At 38.2% G+C, this 16,113-nt stretch overlaps 1 protein-coding gene across 7 annotated transcripts in view; it reads right to left on the bottom strand.

The window, feature by feature from the left end:
• Positions 1 to 14,975, bottom strand: part of KCNJ3 (potassium inwardly rectifying channel subfamily J member 3) — a 176,385-nt gene extending 161,410 nt beyond the window's left edge. For 6 of the 7 annotated variants that reach the window (XM_020893070.2, XM_020893071.2, XM_070476179.1 and 3 more), the window contains exons 1-2: positions 13,767 to 14,975; positions 3,550 to 3,766 (exon numbers count right to left, since the gene is read on the bottom strand). In XM_020893070.2, the coding sequence (XP_020748729.1) occupies positions 3,550 to 3,766; positions 13,767 to 14,471 (922 nt within the window). In that variant the 5' untranslated portion in view covers positions 14,472 to 14,975. The remainder of the gene's footprint in view (positions 1 to 3,549; positions 3,767 to 13,766) is intronic. The other variant, XM_020893073.2, reaches the window with a different exon arrangement.
• Positions 14,976 to 16,113: the final 1,138 nt, after the last annotated feature.

Consider the following 16,113-nt stretch of genomic DNA (forward strand, 5'->3'; position numbering starts at 1 on the left):
GGCAAAAACCAAATGACATCAGATCCTCATCAGAGGATTGCAGCCAAGTGAGCAATGGTGTGCCTGTGCTGGGGGGTAAAGGCTGTGAGTTTAGTACTTTTAATACAAAAACTGTCAAAAGTTTAATACATTCCCTAGGCGTTGGGGTCACTTGTTTTTAAGTAAACTGCATGCAATCCAGTTTATTTATGAAAAAATGTTTTTTGTTAGTTATATAGAGTTTGAGATGACTAAATCACTACTCTAGCATTTCAATGCAGGCTTTGCTTTTGAATCAAACCCCAGCATTTGCTGTAGCAATGCAATATAATCGTCTGTCATGTAGAGGTGCTCCCCACCTCTCTTACTTCTCACCCCACACTCCACACTGCTCACTCTATCCTAACCACCACCTCCTTCTTTTAGTTCCTGGAATCGATCAGGTTGGTTCCCGACTCAGGATCCTTGTACCAGTCACTTCTCAGCCTCTGTTGTGCTCTCCTCTAGACAGGCCCAGAGGTCCTTCTTGAAAGGCAAGTCTCCACCTTGGTATCACCTTCTAGGAGAGACCTTTCCTGAGTGTCAACCTAAGACTGGGAAGCATACTTTATATTGCCAGAATTTCAAATATTTTCCAAGTACAGAGCATGCATTTATATATTTATCTAGTGAATGAATGATTTTAAAAACTCTTAGTGGTTTAATGTTAAGTATGATGAAAAGTTACATTGAGTAAACAGTTAGTCACAAGCCTGTGAAACAAACAAACAAACAAACAAAAAAACACTGGAGTTAAAATGGTATTACTGATGTTCAAAACATCCCCAAAGATCATATTTGCCTTACTCTAAGCAAATAACTATTATGAGAAAGTATTATGAATGAAAGGATAAAGGAGGAAACATCCTGAAAAATGAATCTAAATAAATCTCAGTATAATTTTAAATGATCATATGGACATAAGAACGTTCATGATATTTTTACCAGACTCAGGAAGGTCTGAGAATATAGACAGATTTTACAGAGTTTGAACAGTACATGATTTAATTAGTTAGGGCATATATGCAAACAAAATGTCAGATAAATTTTCCATGAAATAACATGTATAAATTATGAGTAATGTTTTGCTGTTTTTCTTGCTATACTGGATCTAGAAAACAGGCTTAGTTAAGAGGTTAAGAGGAGGTAGACTTTATTCTTTTCTCCATGAAAGGCAATCTCTAAATAAGAAATTCAGTTTCAAGGCAAGTTTTCACATTTTCTGTGGAAAGTACTCTCTGCCAGTTCATTATTTTTAAAAAAGGAGAAAGAAGAAATTGTTAAAGTGAAATCTACAGTCCTAATGAATAATTTAATGTTACAAAACTCCAAATTACTTTATGTAGAATATCATTTACTAACCATGATCCTCTGAAATCTGATGGAGACACATCAGTTCAGTCAAGAACACAAACGAGTATTTTAAAAACAGTCTGCTTCAGTATTCCCTTATGATGCCCGTGTAGAAGTCAAAATTTGAAAGAACTAATGAATAAGGCAGGCTCAGACAAATCCAAGTTGAGAGATGTTCTACTAAATACCTGGCCTTTATACTTTAAGTACATCAAGGTCAAGAACACAAAGTAAGAATGAGAAACTATTCCATCCTGAGACTGAGAAGACAAGTAAACAAATAAGGGCATAATCTTTCATTTGATGTTGAACCAGGAAAAAATAGTCATGATGGAAATTACTTGAACAACTGATAGTAGAACAACTGAAGGGAGCCTATATGCTAAATAACAGTACTGTATCATTGTCTAATATTCTGATTTTTTTAATTACATTGTGATTTTGTAGAAGAATTTTCTCATTCTTAAGAGATACACACTAACTAGAGATAAGTAGGGAAAAATGGATGAATGGATAGATAGGTAGACAGAAAGAACTAAATGAAAGGTTTCTGAGACTGTCAAGGGAAACAGAAACTTCACTGTAGCAGTGATTAGAATAATAAGCAATTAATAAACAATAAGCAGCTGCATCAAAAGTAGAACCATATGCTATAAAAACAAATCAATAAAAACCATCTGCTGTTTAAGTGCTAACAATATATTATTACTTCAATAAACGAGGCAAATAAAACTGAAATTTAAAGATTTCTTGAACTAGAAGCTTTTACATATTGGTTTCATCATTATCAATATATTGTAAAAAATATACTATAGCATGATTTCAATTTTAAGTTAAAAATCTAGAGAATTTAAACCATAAAACTGTCCACAGAAATCAAATTCCAGATAAAGATTGATGAATTAAGTCTTTACTCATTGTCCTCTAAACCTTAAATTTAAAGTGAAGCACTAATGTTAACCAAATAATAGTAATACAACAAGTAGTTTCAAGGTGATTATTATATCTTTCTCCTTTAGAGAGAAGAAAAAGAAGTTTATAGAGATTGAGTATCTTGCCCACATTTCAAATATGAATTATGTAGCAGATGTATAATATTACAATGGCTTGCCTCCCCCTGCTCCTTGGACAAAGCTTTATGTCAAGGTGGGAGATTCTTTCCTTATGTAACATCTACCTTGACATAAGGCTTGAACGCATCTATGTTACTGCCAATGTTATTAAAACTTTCAGTGCCATAGTTTATACATAATAACTAGCACTTTAAGATGACTAGAATGATATTGGCAGAAAAAAATTGAAAGTGAAAATATTTCTGCTTTCTCACTATTTGTAGCAAAGATAAAACTCAAGATAGATAGATAGATATAACTATGTAGATACTCCTTTGTTAGTCTCAAGCATCCAGCAGATTGTGAACCAACTGGCAATGCTTAGCTCCCAAATAATATACTCTGATTTACTGTTATTTTTCTTTTGCCAACCTTGTTCTCCCCAGAGAGTAGTAAATTGTGAGTATTTGCAGCACTACCAACATTGCATCTTAAAGAATAACATACAGCACACAGCTAGCTATAGCAAAGCAGAAAAGGAAGAAATTTTCTTTTTAAAAAATTTTTGGTTAAGGTTCAGCTGGGGAAATCTACTGACCTACTTTGAAATTAAAATGCTGCGTTAGCACACGCGCACACACACACCCACACATACACATGTACACACAGGGAATTTTCCACTGAGGTTGCACTTAGTAGCATATCAAAGCTCTATCAGTGACACCCGAATCACCATCCCTAAGGCAAGAATATGCCTGCTGAGTTCAGGCTGCTCACTAATTGCCCTGAATTTATTTTAACCTTAAACCTTTTAAAAAATATGATTATAGGAAATCCAACTCCACAATTAAACTAGAACATCATAATCATTTCTAGAAGTCATCTCAGTTCCCTTTTTTGTCTTGCAGTAAGTATTTCTGAGTTTACATTATACATTCAATCATCACAACAATAAATCATCTTCAAAGCAGTATCAACTGAATGTTACAAAGAAATAACAGACAAATCATCACTTTCATTATTGCAAGCTGAGACATTTAGCCCAACCTATGAGAGGTACTATGCATATAATACAAAGTTATCATGGAATAAAGAAATTCGATGGCATAGCTATGTTTTTACTCACCAGTTGTTTCCACAATGCCTTCTAGGATGACGACAATCTCGAACTGTTCAGTTTGCATGCTTCGCTGAGATAGGTCATAAAAGGGGCTTTTGGCATCGATCACGTGGCAAATCGTGAGGGGGGAAACAAGAAAAAGTTGATCTGCCCCTGTACTAAAACCTACATCCAGTTCAAGTTGATCAAGGGGAAGGAACTCACCCTCAGGTGTCTGCCGAGACTAGACAAGCACACAGAAAAAGAGAAGAAATCACCACTTGTACTGAAATTTGCAAGGCAGCCCAACAGTAATTTACATTATTGCCAACATTCTGCACTATCAATCATCTGCAACAAAATCCAAACAAATCATTATGCAGCTATGTTCTAGCAAATGGGCCGAAATCCCACATAACTCATGTGGAACATACATGCATTATTTATAATATACGACTTACTATAATTACCATTTCCTAACTCATAAGCTTTGGAGAAACGCCTGGTCCAACAATGGCTGATAACACAGACTGTGGAGCTAACTGTACATGTGCTACGGCTTGACATAAATCACTAAATGATAACACACTGCATGCCAGATGTTTCTTCCTCTCAAAGCATATAAGTAGGCAATTCTTATGGAGTTAAAGATAAAAGGTTGATCATAATTTAAAAACAGATTTACTGCATTATTATAAAGCAAGCATAATCATTTATTTTTCTAGGACCTTTGAAAAGTAATAAATAGATATAAACTAGAATAGAATAGTGAAGATGTTATCATATTAAATAACGTTATATACACAACAGCTCACATAATAAAAATAAAGGCAGATGCTGTTAACTAGTGGTTTTCGAACTACTACTAAGTAACCGCATTGAAGTTGTTCATTTCTCTACCTATTTAAGGAATTGTAAAAATAGTGAAAATTAATGCTCAAATGAAGTTAAGTCAAAATGTAGTTTAAAATATCTGTATTAGACAAACTTTTAGCTTACTAAAATTTTTATAAGACAGTGGCATTCGATATAAATCACTGAAAAGGTTAATTCAACAAACTGCTTACATGGTGAAAAAAAAGTATACACATGATTATAAACAATTAGCAAGTCATGAAAGTAAACTTATTTCCCTTTTCTATTCATTTTCCATATCTGGTCTTTCCATATTCGTATTCCTTATCTTACTTACAAGGACCACAAAAAGCAAGTATTTAGGTTTATATGATGATGCTGGTAAAATAAAAGCTGGGTTAAGCAGTTACATACAGAAAAATCAGAGTGGAGGGAGGCTTGCTGCTGGTCAACTGGGGTTTGGAAAAATCCAGTATATTTTAAGAGACTCTTTGCAAAGCTAATTTAATAAACAAAACAGACTCCATAACACTGGTCTGTCCAATGAATCAGTAGGTTGAACACAGAGTCTTTACTCAGAGTTCCAGAAAAGACAGAGGTTTTGTAAATGAGCCTGAAAACACTGAGAACTATGGTATATATATAGTAACCTGCCCTCCATAGCAAAATAGAACCAAGACTTGAAAGTTGGTGACAAATTGTTGTAGCAGCAATTGCAGATTCCTAAAAACAAAGCTAGTCAGTTAATGAAGCTACTTTGTAATTAGTGACACTCAGGAGTTTTGAGTAGGAAAAACATCCAATGAAAAGACAGAGACTATTTTTCTTCTCTGCCCTAGGAGTAGTTGATTAAATTTTTAAAAAGAAGAAGAAAATGATTACTGACAAGGAAAAAAAAAAAACACACACACACACAGAAAAACCTGATGGTGCAAAAATAAAAACAGCAGCTCTAACAATTAATGTTGGAGAAAGCTAATCATTTCTAAGCCAGCAGAACTCACTTATCTTTCACTATATATTCTCAAATTGGTAAAATACAGATGAGACCAGTATCTTTCCAAGTATACAGTTGTATAGCTATATTGATTATGTAGCAAAATAAAAGCTAAATACAAAGCAAAAATAAAAGCAAAAATCCTGGGTCACTGTTCTCCCACCTACTAAGAAACAGGTGCTATATAAACACAAGGTGGTATTCTGACATTTATAGTTAATATCAGAATTTGGGTCATTTTACCAACTATTCTAAGCTCTGCTTTTTCTGCGTGAAATAAAAATATTCACAAGTATAATTTTAAGCTCACTTTCCCATTCATTTTAAAATAATTTCCCCCAAAGAACAGATATTTTTCTACTTTTATATAATACACCAAGACTGAAATTCATCTCCCTCACTCATATATTTGTTATTTATACATGTGCCTCATTCTCAGAGTAAGCTATTAGCTTCATATTCTCTGCTCATTCTACAACCCGTGGAAAGAAGTGGCCTAGAAACAGACTGGCTATCAGGAAAATGCCAACCTAGAACAAGAAAATGTCTTATTTTTAGCCAAGCAGTTAATTCATATGTAGGTAATTTACACTTAAATATGCATGAATCTATGCCATTCAGACTCTACGTTATCTTCTGATTTTAAAAATGTGTTCCATATACTCAAAATTATGCCTATACCCTCCTCCAAATGCTTTATATCCTAAGTCTTGGCAGAAACAAAGCTAACAACTGCATTTATTTTGTGATACTATAGGAGAAGTAATACTTCATTTCACTGAAAAAAAGATTCTCACAATTACATCTTTTTTAGATAAGTGAAATTCTCTGCACATTCATTGAAAATTATTTCCCAGTGGGTAACCCTAAACCTTTCTTTAAAGGACTCTGAGGTACTACATATATCCACAATTTCATCTTTCAAGTCTTCTTCCATTTTGTTTGGTTAAGAGCTATTTCAACTATCAATATGCTTACCTCACTAATTTCTGTTTGCTTCTCTGACTCTGCAGTAGAATGAGAAGCCTATTAATCACTGTGAATTAAAAAGAAAGCTCTTCTATTTAAAGGTTGGGAAGGGATTGGCAGGTGCTTGTAGAACTGGAATTGTTTGAAGTCAGAGCTCCTGGCAAAAGCAAGGTTATCTTATCAACGCTCAGACAAACACAATATTCCAGAAACTGATATATGCCTACCAAATATATCTTTAGAAGCAGGCACATTCTATTCTAGGCTTACAAGGAATTCTAATCTAGGATTTTCTAATTCTGGTGCAATTCTAGAGATTTTCTGGAGCAAGGGGGGTAAAAAAGCCTACGATAGTTTTAAGTTTCTCAACTTGTATAACTGGAGTTTCAGAACTTTTCCTCAAGGAATTGTAATACATACACATACATGACAAACACAAAGAAAAAATAGGAGTTATGTATGTGCCTTTATAAACTTAAACTATGATCTGTACCTTGAGTATGTAATAAATCAGGAGCAATAATATTTCATCTATTTCTAGTAATCTTATTTATATAACAATTACTGTATTTCACTCAGAAATGTTGATAATAGAAAAACTTTAGAGAAAAACCTATTTAACCTTAATTTATTATGGTATCTTAAGAATTATGATAAAAGAAGAATCTTTCATTAGTAGAGCAGTTTGCACCTAGTCTACATCATATCTTTTAGCTGTATAAACCTCCTAATTCCAAAGGGAATACAGAATCATGATCATTTTTACATAAAAATATGTAAACAGATACAGTCAAAATAAAAAAATTAATTCAAAACACCTGCTAAAGGTTAAGATTAATGTGGTAAATTGTTAAAATTTCTGAGGTTGACTTTACTTGATGAAATAATCACTTAGAGTCTTGAAACTATTGGATGAATAAGTTGGAGAAAGGTGGAATGAAACACAGCTCATGGAAAATTAGTTAATTCTTTAAAATTTAGAACATAATTTGAAAACACTAGGACCTCAGAATGACTTCCATATAACTTTTATTTTCAGTTGTATAGAATAACTTTTCAAAAGGAAATAAATATCTCTGAAATTTTAAAGCTTTTCTGGTTGGTTGCATATAGAAAATTCTGGGAATTAAGAGAAAAATCAAGGAAGTCTAAGGCATAAAGTTTGTTTCAATTTATTGTCCAAATAAATTATAAGTAGAATATCATAGATATTTGAAATGATTTTATACAATTTAGATCTTGGCAATAATTTCCAAGTTATTCTTTGTAATAAAATATTATTATTGAAATATACTATTTCTGTTATATACACTTCAGTTAGAAGTCACATGGATCTATGTCTAGAACTTAAGGTTTGTGACTCATTCTATAGTCACAAGTACTAATTTCAAAGAAGTAGTTAATGTCAAATGACTTTGAACTCCCTTAGAGTCCAAAAAGGCCTGCAAGATGATCAATAACAAATTCTGACTATAGGTGAAAAAAGAACCAAAAGTCACAGATGCTTGGAAGGGATTATCATGGTCATGTACTTTACAGACAAATTACCTATAGTGAAAGACTGCTGAGTACATATCCAAAGACACACACATACACACACGCACACTGCTCTGGGATACAGTTACAACTGCCTTTGGCATAACCAGATCCACATTTGTTCATTCTCCTTCTGGGAAACTTGTGGTCAATTGCCCACATTCATTCAACATGGACAAACTTTACCAACACAATCAATCTCTTTGCTCTCTTTCTCCCATCTCTCTAACCCATAGCTGTGTTGTAATTATAACTATTGTGCCCTTCCCCAGCTCAGAGGCAAGCAAGGGGAATAGGGAAAAAAGGAAAAAAACATTTAATCACTAACATCTGACATGTGAGATGCACCTTTATCATATTCTAAGACTTGATCTACCCCTCTACCACCTTTCACACGTCTCCATTGGAAAAGGCAATGAGCGCAAGTGGTTCAGAAAGAAAAGAAAACAAGTAGGTGAAGATGGAGAGGGTGGCTCTTCTTGCCTATCATCTCTCCACTATTCTATCTGAAATTTCACTTCTCTTTAAATGGGCAATGTGTGTGTCTATGTGTATGTTGAACATATGCTGAAGTTAGAAAATTACACGCAATGAGGTCAGGGTACCACGTGGAATGTGAAATTAGGAAATGAGCCAAAAGCAGGTACAAGGATAAAGAACAACAATGTCTTGTGACTAAAAGCTGTTCTGGCAATGGTTTTGGGATCAGACCAAAATTAGAGTCAGGCAGAGGAAAGTATGGACCTAGAATTTCATATGGATAAACTACAATTGTACATTTTTTACTCCTTAAGTTTGAAACTCCATCAATACTCAGGTGGAAAAAATATGACCAACATCAAACCTAAAATAAAGATTTTTTCAATGCTAAGCCAATTATTCCATAAAATATGTTCATTTTTATGAAAAGAAAGTAACTTATAGAATGGAATGTAATTTATCTTGTAATAAATTTTTGTGAGGCTTTTATTCCATTCAAATGAAAGAACAGCTTTTTAATTCCTTGGGGACTTTTTATGGAATTTATAATAATAACTGTGGATGGGATTTGTAACCCTACTTGCACATTCTCCTCCTACTCACCAAATACCCTCAAAGCCATCAAGTGTTTTTCCTTACTTCTCATTTGTTCTTACCTACTGCTGTGTATTTGTGGGTCTTTATGTCCTTATTTCTGTTCATGCTGTAGTCCCCTAAGCACAAGCCACCCTGTACTTTGCAGGAACCATATTCAAAATAAAAAACAAACAAAACAACATATTACTACTATTTAAAAGAAGAATAATAATTATAGTCTTTTTAAAAGGAACCCAAGTTCTATACCTATTACAGAATTATTGTACTTGTGTCAGAGAAAGCAAAGCTAGGCTAAATAAGAACTGTACTTTTTTAATAAGACATAATAAATCCACCTAATAAAACCTCACTGACATTAAGATCTAGCCCAAGAGTTCTGGGGTACTCAGTCTTAGACTCCTTGAATCTTTTTACTAGTCACATGTATAATGTTAAGGAGAAGAGTGTTTTTTTAATAGATATTCATTTGTGAATTATTTTATTTAAAGAGAGATGACTAATAATCTCAAGATTAAAACTAAAGTGCAAACTGGCCAAGAGCAACCGGGGAAAAGAGTCAGTCATATAAAATAGGGTCATATAGAGTCAAAATCATAATTACATTTAAGTGCAAGGTATAGAATGAAGACAAACTAATAAATAAATGAAAAATATCAGGAATTGTATGGTCCAGGAATCACTGTGATTAAAAGATTAAGACATATGAAGAGAATGAAGAGCTTATTAGTTTTGCAGATTCAATTTTGTTTTTTATAGCATCTGCACTGGATCACAATCATACGAGGAAACCAGATAACATCCAATTTTGAGTATGCATGTAAATGGAGAATAGAAAACATGACCATAAAAATAATGCAAGGGATATATTAAAAGATAACTGGGAACCATTACTTCTCACTAAGTGAGAGCTTAAAGGTTACATAGCTGGCATCCTATGAAAGAAAGATGCTGACTATTTTCCATGAATAAAAATATGAAAAAATAAAGTTATATTTCCATGAGAAAAACATCCTTACCACTTAATTTTAAATTATGTATCTAACAATAGTTGATTTTATGTTTATTGTATGTAAACAAGGTTTGACTGAGTAGCTATACATACACACACATATACACATGTATACATGTAAGTACAGTGGCTTCCGGACAGTAAGTGTGCAAGCTCTTACATGATGCTTCAAGAAGTTGAAATCTTTCCCTACTAAGAGGGAAGTCTAGGGCAGTCAACCATCAGTGTTAGATTTGTGGGAAGGAGTGAGATTTCCAAATCCTTTTAACCCAACACTAAATTACAAGCTCCAATGTACCAACCATTAGTCTCAACTCCCTGACTCAGGCATTTTTATTAAAATTTTAAACTGGATGTTATGCTAACTTAACACAACTGTGCCATTCATTAGTTCCTATATTTTAGATTTTTTAAAAAGACAGCTAAAAAAATAAATAAATAAAATAAAAAGACAGCTAAAATAAACTGAAAATTCAAATAAAACATCAATATGGGGATGAAAAGAGGAAAAGAGAAAGACCATTCATCTTAAAAGAGCTTCCTATAGCTGTATTTATAATAAATATTATAAATTTTAAAGAATAATTTCCAATTATATTCTAAAATTTTTATTTAATCTACTTTCATTTTTTCCTAAGTAGAAAAGGACTGATCACTCCAAGCATAAAGTTGGAAGATCTATATTAAATATCAAAATAAATTTCAGTATTTGCAAGCTCAGAAGATAGGAATAGAGTTGAAATAAAATTTGCTTTCATGTAAGTTAACAACAGCTAATAATTAAGCAGAAAATTATAAAAAACTTCCATCAAGAAAGAGAACCCCAAAAAATGCATGAAAAACCTCATAGTGGCAAGGATCAGAAAGCCACGTGAATGTTCTTACTGTCTTGCAAGAATAGAAAGCGCTTTAGTCATCAAATAGAATTCTTACATTAATATTTACAACAGGCTTTATTCAGCAAATAAGAAAACAGTAATAGAAAAAAATACAAATGAAATTAAATTAGGTAATAGGAAGAACTCATACAGACTATTGTTAAATATTAAGCTTTTGTTGCCTTAAAAGTCTATGTATTTCATTGTATTAAAGATACATAAATTTTACATTTAAAATGTCAAACATGGGTTAAGAGAAGAAACTGAGATGTGTAATAATATTTAATAAGAATGTATAAGACTAACATCAAAACGTTACTGCTTTAAGCTTTTGGTATAGCTTCACTTTAAAAATATAGTTGGCTGCTTTGGGTCACTTCATCTCAGTTCCTAAGAGAAAATAACAGTCATTTACTAAAGGCATATCTTCCCTCTAATTTTGCTGAATGTTATCATTTTCCCAATAAAACATGGCTCCTTTTTAATGAAGTCTAAGGAAATGACAAGAACTCTGAGAATTCATTTTAGTCACCATGGCTACTGGAGAAATCAACTTCAAGCAAACTACTTACTACAAGTAAGTGACTGGATGAAGAGCTGCCACTCATCAACCCTCTCCCTTCACAAAAAAATCAGGACAGAATTTCATCATAATTTGTTTAGATATAAACTGATGCCACATGCCAATCAATTTTACTTTTAACCCTGACGTCTTCCCAACATATCAAAAGTAAAGAATTTTAATAGTATACATATTGTTTTAATTAGATGTTTTTAATCACCTTGTGTTAATATAGCACCTTGCTCCAAATTTGCCAACACTAGAAATCTATTTTTTTAATAAAGACACTTCTTACAGTACATGCACTACATGGTCTCATGCAGAAAAATCACTATCAGCGTCCTGAACCACTAGAGACCAGGGGCTTCAGATTCACTATAACTTTGTAAAAAGCAAAAACAATAACCAAAACATGCTATGTATATTAATTCTATTTATTTCTGACTTCTGATCAATCTAAAAACATCCAAATATGTTTCCTTAAAAAGATATTTGTTTTAATAAATGTATTTATATCTTTGAAAAACTAGAGAATAGCAATAAGTGACCTTAAAGGTCTAATTTTTAATTTCTAGTAGATCAACCAATATGGTAAACTATTCTTCAGTAAGAATCTCAAAGTGACACACAAACATGGCTTCCACGATAGAGACTTTTGCTATATATTTACAAAATGTTCCCAGTACACCTAACCTAAAAAAGAGGTTATGTATCTTGTTCTATACATAGAAACAGGCACATACAACAAACATGTCTACAGCATGTTTAACCTGATCCAAATAACTCAGTTCAAACAGGGGTCCATAGCAGGATACACTAAGTTAAAATGTTTTAAAAATTACATGCAGCTCATTGGAGTTTTATAAAGAATATGATCCACTCAAATTACTTATTTACAATTATCTTAATTAACATATACATTGGAACTAGGTTAAAAATTTTCCAGTAAGCTACACACAATTTGTTTATTTACTGTCTGTAGCATAGGAAATATGCATATGATGTGAAGTGGCAGGACAACTGAGCTACTTTAATTCTAACACTATACTGAGCAAGATAGTCAAAATTGATTAGGGCAAGACCTTATAAATGAATGATAAAAATGACACAAGAGCCAAACTTTTAAAAAGCACACAGTACTACTTTAACGGCCGTGTAAACTGAAGCTGTATAAAACCATACAGGCCTGGGATGTAGAACTGAAATCTCAAAGGCAAAATGTCAACCTAAATACTTTAGATTTTCATTTTATTAGTGCTAAATTGTGAATGGGGCTATGACTTTCTATGGAATCTCAGAGAAATCGTTGAGATTGTACTGCGGTCATCTTTTTTGCTTTATGAACATTTGAAAACTAGGGAGAATCCCTCAAAAAGATGAACTAGAAATAACACAGAGAGAACTGGGCCTGTACCCCTCATTCCCACACTCTAATTGGGTTAGTGAGCAGAGGGGGCTTCCCTCCTTGTTTGGAGTGGTGCCCTCTAACGACCAGATGGACCTTGCTTTAAAATCACTCCAGAAGCGATTTCTCTTAGCATTTACAGGGCTGTTGGTAGGAAGCAATCTTCTTTCATACACACTAAGAATTTTCAGGTGAAATCTGTAATTGACAAAGGCTTCACAGAAACAAGCAATTAAGAATAAAATGAATAAAAGAGACTGCAGGGAAAGCACTCAGCTTTCACAGAACACTTCTCTAGGATAATATTTAGTAAAAATAAAAATTGACAACAACCAGGTGTTACTTTTTCCACTTTATAAACTGCTTCTCCCATCTGTGTACTTGTTAAAAAGATGACCACAGAGTTATTGGGTCTGAAGTAATAATCCACTTGCTGATACTATTAGGGAGCGGGACGGGGGTGGTGGGGGGAGAGGGAAGAACTATAAATAAATAAATAAAGCCTTAGGTGAAAATTGAGGCAAGTTCAGCACCTTTTGTCCTCAGACTAAAAGCCTGCTCAGTTTTAATACTTCAAGTTTACTGGAGTGGTGTACTGACAACAAATTCAAAGCTCTCTAAATAGGAAAAGAGCCAGGATAGGAAGGAGAACAGGGTCTGCCTTTACCTCAGAGGGCCAGGAGCCAACACCACTCGGTCAGTGTTACTAGTCCAGAAGCGCTACAAGTACGTCCGAGTAATATAAACAAGAATAAAACAAACAAGTGCAAGAGAATGGGTGGGAAAAGAACAGAACTGTCGACTGTACTCTCGTCGCCCCATCCTCCACCCCGAAAAAGCAAGTTTGCCAGTAGCGTCAGACAGCCTAGGAGCCAGAGGGGAGCCCTCAGGTGGGTTAACTCCCCCGAGCGTGAGGAATGGCGGCCGCCAGGCGGGGAGGGGCGGACAGCACTTACTTTGAGCAGCTTACAGCGGATCTGCGCGGACACCATGTGGCTGTTGCGCAGGTTGCCCACTCGGAACATGAGCGTGAGTTTCCCGTCCCTCATAGAGATCACCGCGTGCTCGCTAAACATCAGGGTCTCCGCGCGCTTCTTGGGCTGGGACATCTTGATGAACATGCAGCCGATGAGGAAGGCGTCCACGATGGAGCCGAGAATGGACTGGAAGAGGAAGAGGATGATGCCCTCGGGGCACTTGTCGGTGATGTAGCGGTAGCCATAGCCGATGGTGGCCTCGGTCTCGATGAAGAAGAGGAAGGCCGAAGGGAAGTTATAGACATTGGCCACGCAGGGCGTGTAGTTGCCGACGTGGGCTTTGTTCAGGTCGCCCCGAGTGTAGGCGATCACCCACCACATGGACGCCATGAAGAGCCAGGCCACTGTATAGGTGAGGATGAAGATGAAGAGGTTCCAGCGCCACTTGAGGTCCACCAGGGTGGTGAAAAGGTCCGAGAGGTAGCGGCTCGTCTCACTGCCCAGGTTGCCGTGTTGGACATTGCACCGGCCGTTCTTGTCCACGAACCGCTGTCGCTTCTTCTTGGGCACAAGCTGCTGCTGCTGCGGGCCCTGGCCCGGCCCCTGGGGCTGCAAGCCCGAGCCGCTGGACGAGGTGGTCACTACCTGGTAATCGTCCCCAAATTTCCTTCGGAGTGCAGACATAATACGGAGGGGCGAGCCAGATTCAAACGCGAAGCGAAGGCGCAGGAGCCGAGCGCTGCAAACCAGCACCAATAAGGAAGTGGGGGCGGGAGAGAAAGGGGGGACCAAAGCCGGCGCGCCTGGGGTGGGGGGCGCACCCGGCGGTAGCTGCGGTCTCTGCCCCCCGCAGACGTCTCTCCTCCCCTGCGACGGAGGCTTTCTCTCCACGCTGAGTCTTAAAACCGAAAAAAGTGTTCTCCCACAGTCAAGGCAGGAGGGCTGCGAGGACCACGAACCCAAGCGCGAATTCGCCTCCAAGCTTTTCCAGGCTTCTCCTCTCTGCCCCCACCACCGGCATCCCGGGGGCCACCTCTCGCCTTCTCACAGCCCCCCCTGACTATCCTGCCGCACTCCCAAACTGACTGCTTTAAAATGAACGAGTTGACCAGCGAGTTCCACCCCACCGGCCAACTCGCCGGGTTGCCCTAGCGGCACTACCTGCTCCGACCAGACCCTCCCCCCCACCCCGCCGCTCCCAGCTCGCCCGCCCCCCCACCCCCCGGGACGGCTGCCGGCTCCCTCCGGCGCGCCCGCCTCCTATCTTTTGGCCCAAATCCCGCCCAAAGGCATGTCTGCCCGGGCACGGGTGCAGCAGCCCCTACCCGCGTCCTCCCGGCTCAGAGTCCCCTCTCCGGACTCCAGAGACGCGTCCGCCTGCCGTCCGCCGGCCGCGGAGTTTCCCCGGGCGCCCCCCGGGCCCCCCGGCCGCCCCCGCGCCCGGCAGAGACGTGGCGGTGCGCTACCGCCCGGCACTCACCCGAGGGGAGAGGGCAGGAGGCGGCGCCGCGGGCGGCAGCGGCCGCCGGGCCTCGCACTCTGCGCTCAGGGCTCTTCTCGCCTCCACTTTTCCCGGCGCACCACGATGGGCGCCAGCGCCGGTCCCCCAAGCTCTGCGCCTTCCTGGGGGCACCGCGCGGCCCCCACCGGGAGGATCCTGGTGCACCGGGCAACGGGAAGACTTGGGAGCGGGACTCGAGGGCTCCTGGGCACCGCCGCGCTCTCCTGGCTGGCGACAAAGGTGCTGCCGGAGGGGGTCTGAGCTTCGGGATTCGAGTCAGACTCTCAGGTGAAATACCAGCGCCGCTCCAGCTTTTCCTCGGCTTCACGGCGCCTGCCTTTTTCCTCTTCCCCCCCTGGCCCCCCACTGCCGGTCCGCGTCTCTGCGGCCCGGGTGGGAAGGAGCGAGGCGCGAGCCGGGGGCGGCGGGAGAGTGGTGTGTGTGCGGGTGCTTGTGATCCGCTGCAGAGCCGCGCTAGCCCCGCCTGTCCTGCTTCCCCCGCTGTTTCACCAGCCTGAATTGCACCTCCGCGCCTCAGTTGAGCCTGCAGTGTCTGGCAGCTCAGGAAAAAGCTAGCCCCTCCAATGAGAAGCGACTCTAAATCTGCTCCCCAAAGCCAGCCAACTCTTCTTCCTCGCCCCTCTGCATCAGACAGAAACCCCCCCAACAAGCACGAAAAGCTTCTCTCTGAAAGGGGAGAAGTGTAATGTGTCTGTATAACTAGGGCTCTCCTTTACACGGATGCCTGGGTTTAAGGATGCACCATACAGAGACACCGCAACTGGCTTCGTGATAAGCATGTTCAGAACTCAGAGTTGCAAGCAG

Source organism: Odocoileus virginianus, chromosome 13 (assembly GCF_023699985.2).
Source record: "Odocoileus virginianus isolate 20LAN1187 ecotype Illinois chromosome 13, Ovbor_1.2, whole genome shotgun sequence".
NCBI classification, from domain to species: domain Eukaryota; kingdom Metazoa; phylum Chordata; class Mammalia; order Artiodactyla; family Cervidae; genus Odocoileus; species Odocoileus virginianus.